General features: G+C 29.2%; 1 protein-coding gene across 1 annotated transcript; it reads right to left on the bottom strand.

Moving 5' to 3' along the window:
* Positions 1-1461: 1461 nt before the first annotated feature.
* LOC149406883 (TPX2 (targeting protein for Xklp2) protein family) lies at positions 1462-3575 on the bottom strand. The gene is made up of 7 exons (XM_089609594.1): positions 3438-3575; positions 3289-3345; positions 2583-2627; positions 2367-2474; positions 2237-2296; positions 2076-2170; positions 1462-1964 (listed from the first exon to the last, which is right to left on the bottom strand). Exons 1-7 carry the CDS (start codon positions 3474-3476, stop codon positions 1820-1822), a joined length of 549 nt encoding a protein of 182 aa, XP_089465720.1. The 5' UTR covers positions 3477-3575; the 3' UTR covers positions 1462-1819.
* Positions 3576-8290: the final 4715 nt, after the last annotated feature.

The following is an 8290-nucleotide window of genomic DNA, read 5'->3' on the forward strand; positions in this document are numbered from 1 at the left end:
TGACGTTTAGGCTTTCAAAATGACGTTTTGTGTTCTTCTCAATTTACTTAATTCTAGTTTTTATTAGGATAATTTACAAGAATCCCCCCTTAACTCTTACTCGATTAACGAAGTGCACCCTCAACTCGGATTTTCATAAAAAATTACCCTAAACTCTTGTTCTGTTAACGCGTCGCCCCTTCTGTTAATTTTTTTTCCGTTAACATCCAATTTTTGAGCACGTGATCTCACATAATTACTAGTTTGAGGGCACACTAGTAATCTTATCAAATGAATATATTTAAAACAAATGAAAAAAAAAATTAAAACTAATTTTTTTAACAAATGAAAAAAATAAATTAAAAATAAATTTTTTTAACAAATGAAAAAAATAAATTAAAAAGAACTTTTTTTAACAAATGAAAAAAATAAATTAAAAAGTAATTACATATTTATCCTTCATATTTAGTTTATTTTTTTCATTTGTTAAAAAAAATTCTTTTTAATTTATTTTTTTCATTTGTTAAAAAATATTCTTTTTAATTTATTTTTTCATTTGTTAAAAAAATTCTTTTTAATTTATTTTTTTCATTTGTTAAAAAAAATTGCAAGACATTTAGAAGAAGAAGACAGAGGAAAAAAAAATTCTTTTTAATTTATTTTTTTCATTTGTTAAAAAAAATTATTTTTAATTTATTTTTTTCATTTGTTAAAAAAATTATTTTTAATTTTTTTTTTCATTTGTTTTAAATATATTCATTTGATAAGATTACTAGTGTGCCCTCAAACTAGTAATTATGTGAGATCACGTGCTCAAAAATTGGATGTTAACGGAAAAAAATTAACAGAAGGGGCGACGCGTTAACAGAACAAGAGTTCAGGGTAATTTTTGATGAAAATCCGAGTTGAGGGTGCACTTCGTTAATCGAGTAAGAGTTAAGGGGGGATTCTTGCAAATTATCTTTTTTATTATTGTGTTAAGTAGATTTAATTTGATGTATTAATATTCAGTTTTGGATTATGAAAAGTCTCTTGATGCATCTATAAATCTTGAGCACCTATTTTGTAATAGATAGATTTTGTTTAATGAAAAAAAAGAGAGTTCTCTAAAAAAAACCCTTGTTTCGGTATTCTTTGTGAATCAACGAAATTGAGATGCCGTTAATCTGGAATTCGTAGTCTAACAAATCAACAGGTTTTGGAAGAATCATTGACCGGTATTTTTGCCCGAATCAACGATCGTGATTATTTATCCTTTCCACCGCCTCCCCCTGCATCAAAACTCAAGATTCAAAATGACTGCCAATTCAAAAGAGTTGAACTGTTTATCCTCCACCGAAGTACTCTCTCTCACTTTACCAAAGAACTCATATGGGTAAAGTAATCTCAATCTTGTCATTTTTTACTTCGCTATTCTTAAAATTTGAAGGATATTCTTTTTTTTTTTATAAAACTTCACAGTCACGCATGGTACCGTAAATCGAAGGTTAACATAGTCACCTATAATAAGAAAACATCATAAAAATACAAATCTAGAAAACGATGAACATAGACTTCCTTAAAACCTTCACTTCGATGCTCAAACTAACAAGAAGTACAAAACATGTCACTTTATTTTTGACAAAGGTAGGACAAAAGGCCACTCTAGTAATAACTTCCCTCAAAAGGACTCAACTATTGACAATAATGCTCAAAACAAAAGAAAAACAAAAACTACAAACTCTCTCTCAACAACAAGAAGAAGAAAACCCTTTAGTAATAGCACACTCTCGGGTTATTTATATGCAACTAAACAAAATCAAAAGAACAAAGCAACCACCAAAATAACTTTTTTATTTCGTCACTTGTAAATGGCCTTGACCAGAGCTTGAGGGCTGTGTCGAAAAGTGTAGAGCTCATTGTACTTTGGAATTACACAGCTCGAGCAATTTCGGTTCATCACTCCAAGGCTCGGCTCTATCGGAACTGTTAAAGGCCTGCTTGATCTGCATTTCAATGGACCCCGAAAAATCAAACGTCCCGTTGTAATATTTGAACAAATCATAATTCAGAACTGTAAACAAAGCACTGATTCGAATGGTGGAATAATTAATTACCGTTGAGGAAAGAAAGGCTTGTCAAAAAAAGGCATGAGTTGAGCTCTTGGAATCATTTCCTTTCTCATCACCCGAATTTCCTCTGCTTCTATCAACTGCACAATTTAATTAATTCATGGGAGCGAATATTGTACAATTAATTTGTGAGCTTTTATGCAAACCTTCTGAATCCTCTCTTCTTGCTTTTTCTGCTGCTGGATGATATAGAGCTTTGTCGCGACCTGTGAATTATATAAATATATAGATTATAATAGTAAATTGAAATTATAAAGAGTGTTTTTACTCTTTTACCTCGTAGTTGAAAATCGCTCTTTTGATGGCTCTTTGTTGAGTGCGAAGTCTAATTTCCTGAGGCTTGGTGTTTTCTTTTACGAAAGTCTTTTGTGATTGTGAGTGGTTCTGAGACACAGAAATATATGATATGGCATTTATTTCAAAGTAACAACAGCATATAAATATAATATTTTATATTTCATAGACTCGCACCAATACAAGTATCTATAATACCTTAGTTTTGTCATAGAGCCGTGATTTGGGTGATTCATCCTTTGACTGAATAAGACAGGTCATTATGTAAGTGAGCTCAAAAACAGAGAGAGAGAGAGAGAGAGAGAGAGAGAGAGAGAGAGAGAGAGAGAGAGAGAGAGAGAGAGAGATTATACAAGAAGTGAAGTGAAGTGAAGTGAATTATGTGAGTAACACTGCCTTTCTTATAATAATGACAATAGTAATAGATTTAACTTTTGGAGATGGTAAAAACTAAAAAGTAGAGAAGAAAGACCAAAATAAGATAAAGTATATATTAAAAAAAAAAAAAAAAACTGTTAAAGAACAGAACGAAAACGACGTGTTACCAAATTATGTAATGCTGATTAGCTTATTATAAAAGACACCGACAACATCATGTTCTTCAATTTCCCAACGCTTGTTTCAACTTGGTTGTTAATTTTTTCAAACAAATACAATAATAATAAATTGATAAAAGAGGGAATAAATAGCTCCATAATGCGAATGCGTATCTATCCATAACAGTTATTATGACGATATATATTATATATATAGTCATTCTAGAGTTTCAAAAAAAAAAAAATTCTGTATTATTTTGCGGGACTAAATAAGTCTAGAGTTTATTATTATTTTTTTTTACAATACTAGTTTAACTTAGTATACAAATAAATTGATTGAATTGACAAAATAGGTGTATTTATCTCACCGTTCCCCTGTCACTGGAGCTCCATGAAGCCGAAGACTGTGAAGCGCTCTTCGCAAACTTTTCAAATTCCAAAAAAAAAAAAAAACCCTCCAATTAATTCACTATATATAAATAAGAACAGGTACATTAAAAAAAGATGTATGAACAACCTTGAGAGTGGATTTGGCATATGTCTTGAGCTCCATCATAAATTATGGAACACAAATATTTCTAAGTTGATTAATTTGATGATCAACTTAATTAAGTAATTATAAGATCGTTTATAAGATAAGAGTGAATTGTGAGTGGTTCACTGAATTGAAGTGAGAAGCTTTATATAAGAGTGAAAGTGTTGAAGTTTGGAGATGAGTAATTGTCTCTTGTTTCCGTTGTTCAGTCACAACAAATAAAAGTATATTATAATTTGATAAAAACTTGCATGCTTAATTTGACACACACACACACACACACACACGCACATAGATAGAGCTCTCTTTCTCAGGCACCAAACTTTCTGATTGAATCTCTTACTCATTCCCATAATTGTCAAAACTCCTACTAATGTTCCTTCAAATATCATCTTGCCCCTTTTATTTTCTGCATTGACACGAGACCAATATATTCTTCTTCACATCCATGCGTGTATAACTAATTTTCCATGCAAATTCATAATCATGTCACATCTCGTCTTTTGGCATATATACTTAATAAGTTTCAGCTCCCTACGGTTATCCACGTCGGCAAACATTTTTTTTTACTTGGACCGTGACCATTATACTCGTATATTAATAGCTCTTTAATATATCCGCGAGTATGCAACATATATAATACTATGAAAAATATTTTTTTCTCATAGCATATCTTTGCTTATTTTGTTCATAGTCAATTATTACAAATTCTAATAGGGAATAACCGTTGGTATATGTATCACCACCGTATATAAAATTTGGGAAAATTTGTTTTAGTGAAATGTCGAGTTTAACTTTCGATTTTCAAAAATGTCGAGTTTGTATCATCTATATAATTAAAATAATGAAATTATACCTTAAAATAAATACCAGTGTCCCGAAACTTTTTTATAGACTTTTTCATTGATGTTAAATTTTATATAAAACACCAAACTAAACTCCAAACTAGTACCCTAACATCCAAATCCCCAATTTTGAAATAAAAAATAGCCCTAAATCAAAATAGACTAATAAAATTCATACCCCCCAAAGAGATTGTTTCATTCCGTGTTCGAATTGCAACTTTGAGTCCTAGATTCGGTAATCGAATCCGTGATTTTGATGAGTATCGACTGTTGATTTTTACCAATTTCCTCTGTCTGCGTTCTCCACGATCCATATATTGTTGTTTGTTTTTTTTCGTTTTTAAATAAATTACATATAGACATGAATAAATAAGGGTAAAATGAGATTTACGTATAAATATTAGAGTTGACATTAATGAAAAAATAAAAGAAAGATTTGTGACAATATTGTTAATTTTAAGGTATAATTTTGTCATTTTAATTAAACAAATGGTATAAACTCGCCATTTTTTAAAATAAAAAATTAAATTCAACATTCAATTAAAACACATGGTATATATGTGTCTTTTTCCCATGAAATTTTATATATAAAAAAATATTATGATATTGAGTATTGACATAGCTACTATTTGTTCTTTTTCATAATGTTATAAATTAGATATTATTATGGAATTCGTAGATATATGGGTATAGTTAGATTAAACATGATACTAATTCAATTATATATAAGCACAATGATACCTTTTTATCTTAATTTTCTTTATTTTGACGTATGGTTGTGATTGTTGGTCATAAACTGTATATATATTAAAGTCAGCATTTAATTTGTTCAAATGAGACATCAAGTCTAATAAATGCAATAGAAAGCAGTGGCATATATGGATTTTTCAAATATATAATTCAAAAGATGTGATGATTATAATTTAATATACGAAAGTATCATTGCTAATTTGTAATAAATTATTATGGACTAGATTTCATGCATAAGACGAACTTTTTTCCCTAAATAATCACATAGAGTTACAGCAAAAAGAAACTGACCTTAGTTTTATAAGACCTGAGAGGTCTAAATAAATTGCTCGTTAGAGTGCATCGTAATAGCGATGACCAAGGTCTAAAAGTTATTCTTTTATGGAGACAAATTTATTGGCTGGCTTCACATAGCTTTGTTTACAAAATGTATTGCCTTCAATTGAATTAGAAGTCTTAAAACGACCACATCGTGATGGTCGAATACTATACGGATCGCATTTGCATGTCCAAAGAAAACGAAAAGCATGGATAAATAATATAATGATACATTAAATAAATAAATATATATACACATATATATTATGATCTATCTCTTACTTCATTGACCAAAAAAAAAAAAACCTGCTCAAAAGGTGGCCGTTGTTGACCTTCCTCTTTCGAGTGTTTCTTGTTAAATCCGTTTAGCAAATAACAAGACAGAAAGCCAACCGTGATTACATGTTTGGAGGAACTCTATTATCATTCATTTATTTATTGGCTTTTCTAGGGCACAAAACATTCGGTTAGGTAATGATATTTAACACGATGTAAAATTAATTATCATAATGTAATGCTTAATGTTGAAGACTTGGGAACTTCATAATTAGTTCATTAGTACTGTAAAAATAATCATCAGAAGATCGAGAACCATATAACTTAATGTGCTAATTAATGTAGTTAACAGAATTAAGGGCAATAGTAATCAAGCGCACAAGTTTCGATGGTTTAACCACCACACTCCCATCAGTATCTACTTCTCTTCAATCCAGTCACTTAACACACACGCGTTCATTTGTTTCTAAATATGGCATCTAAAAACCGTAATATTACAATTATCATATATCTAGTTTGTTTGAATAAATCTCCAAACCTTGGCTTCATAAATCTCCCTCAAGTTAAAAAAATCATAAAACAGGATAGGGAATCGCTTTTATCTCGGTACTTGAATTATTAAACGAATTTCTATGTACTTAAGCCATTAAAAGTTTGCGATTTGTTAAATAAGTAACTTTTCATTAATCATAACTAAATAGTCATCCGAATCCGGATAATGTGTTATCATGTGCACAATTCGAGCATTTCATATATATACCCTCTTGTGTATTACGTAAATAGTCATCCTCGTGTTTCCTCGTTTCAACATAATCTCATCATTTTTATGAGTTTTCGTTCCAATACTTCTTTCAATAAATCACCTTGGTCGATATTAAAATAAAATAAAAAAGAATAAGCTGTTTTACATTATCAATTAAGTTTCAATGGTTTATTTTATTTTAATTTATACTTGGAATCTAAAGTGATTTATCTTTAAATAAAGAACGCTTATATTCTATAATTAATTTTTTTTAAAACAAATAATTTTCTAGCTAGGTAGAGTAGAACAAAATATACCTTGTGATTGTGAAACATTGTGATTTGTGAAGGAGGGATCATTGTGAAACTAACTTTAAATAGAATTTTCTGAAATTTCGTCCAATTTAAATTGCCTTTTTAGACTTTAAAAAAATAATGGAAAATTATAAATTAAAAAAAAAACATGATTGTACCTTTTATCAACTTTCATTAATGTGAGAGAGAATTGTGGATTAATAGCACGCCTACAAAATTTACGATCACGTAAAAACATTCTCCGAATGAAATTTAAAGAACTCCTACAAATGTAGGTACATCCTTGTGACTCCATCCCAACCAAAATTTACCGTAGATGTGGATTTTATGTCATCGAAATGAATACTGCATGGCCAAAAAGAAAATGAAGAATTGGGTTATTAACTGTGTTGATTATTTTTTAATAATTACGTTATAACTTAGTAAATATAGGATATGTGCTGAAATTCCTTAATTATATTAATTATAGATGCAATTACGCGCTAATACTCGTAACAGACAAAGACCAATAGAGAGATGGTACGTAGAAAATTATTAATGTTTCTAGTGTGCATTGTTATACGTATTTTGTATTTTATTTATACATCTTTTTGCGTTTTACAGTAAAATTCTTATTGTTTACATCAAAAAATATAAATAAAGAATAAAGAAGTACCAATAAAGAAGAAAGAAAAAATAAAAGAAAAAAAATGTATACATCCCCAAATAAAGAATAAAGAAGTACAAAACCTCCAAATTTCAGTCCAATGAACTTGGTGTGCACAGAATTCACAACACACCATCTCCAAATTGCCCAATCTTACTCTGATATCAATTTGTTGGTATCATTCAAGGTCGAATATCTGCGGAATACGGAATATACAAGCACAACGATATATATATATATATATATATATATATATATATATATATATATATATATATCCATTCGTGGCTCCAATTCATATAGTTTAATCGACAATAAATGAAAAAAATGAGATGAGGAGTACTTTTACCCAAGTTCGAACCAAAAATATCCTACTTTCTGCTTGGAGAGTGGCTCCACTACAAATATCAATCCGAGATTACAAAGATTACAAGTCTTCACAACTTCCCCTCTTCTTTCAAAGATTTTTTCTCTAAGTTGTTCTAGGTTTTTTTTTTCCCATTTTTCTTTCTCTCGCACAAACCCTCTGTTTGTGTTTCTCTCGTGTGTATAATACAACAACAACACACATTTTATATATTATAATATATACTACCAGTGGTCATCGAAATTCATCATAATACATCATATTACACCACAACTAATCGAATTTAAACTAAAAAATATATAATATAAAAGATGATGTAAAAGTCGTTGGTGTTGCCTTTAAATATCATTGGATGAAATTCGATAATATTGGATTAATTCAATGAAACAATGTGTACTTAAAAAACATTAAAGATGTAAAAAAAAATATAAAATATGAATAATAAAGAAATTAATTTTAGTACGAAAATATATTAAGTGGTTATCAAACGTCCTAAGTGAATAATGAGGATCATAAGAAAGAAAATGAGAAAATGAGATGTAAATCGATCGACGGTAAAAAATAGAGTTGAAAATTA

This window comes from Urtica dioica, chromosome 1 (assembly GCF_054948205.1).
Source record: "Urtica dioica subsp. dioica isolate 48M chromosome 1, U.dioica_male_clone48M_v1_H2, whole genome shotgun sequence".
In the NCBI taxonomy this organism is placed as follows: Eukaryota; Viridiplantae; Streptophyta; class Magnoliopsida; order Rosales; family Urticaceae; genus Urtica; species Urtica dioica.

Coding starts and splice junctions, on each gene's coding strand:
- LOC149406883 (XM_089609594.1), bottom strand. CDS start 3,476: ATGATGGAGCTCAAGACATATGCCAAATCCACTCTCAAG. Junction 3,346..3,437: donor ATGCCAAATCCACTCTCAAG/GTTGTTCATACA, acceptor GAATTTGAAAAG/TTTGCGAAGAGCGCTTCACA. Junction 2,628..3,288: donor GCTCCAGTGACAGGGGAACG/GTGAGATAAATA, acceptor TGTCTTATTCAG/TCAAAGGATGAATCACCCAA.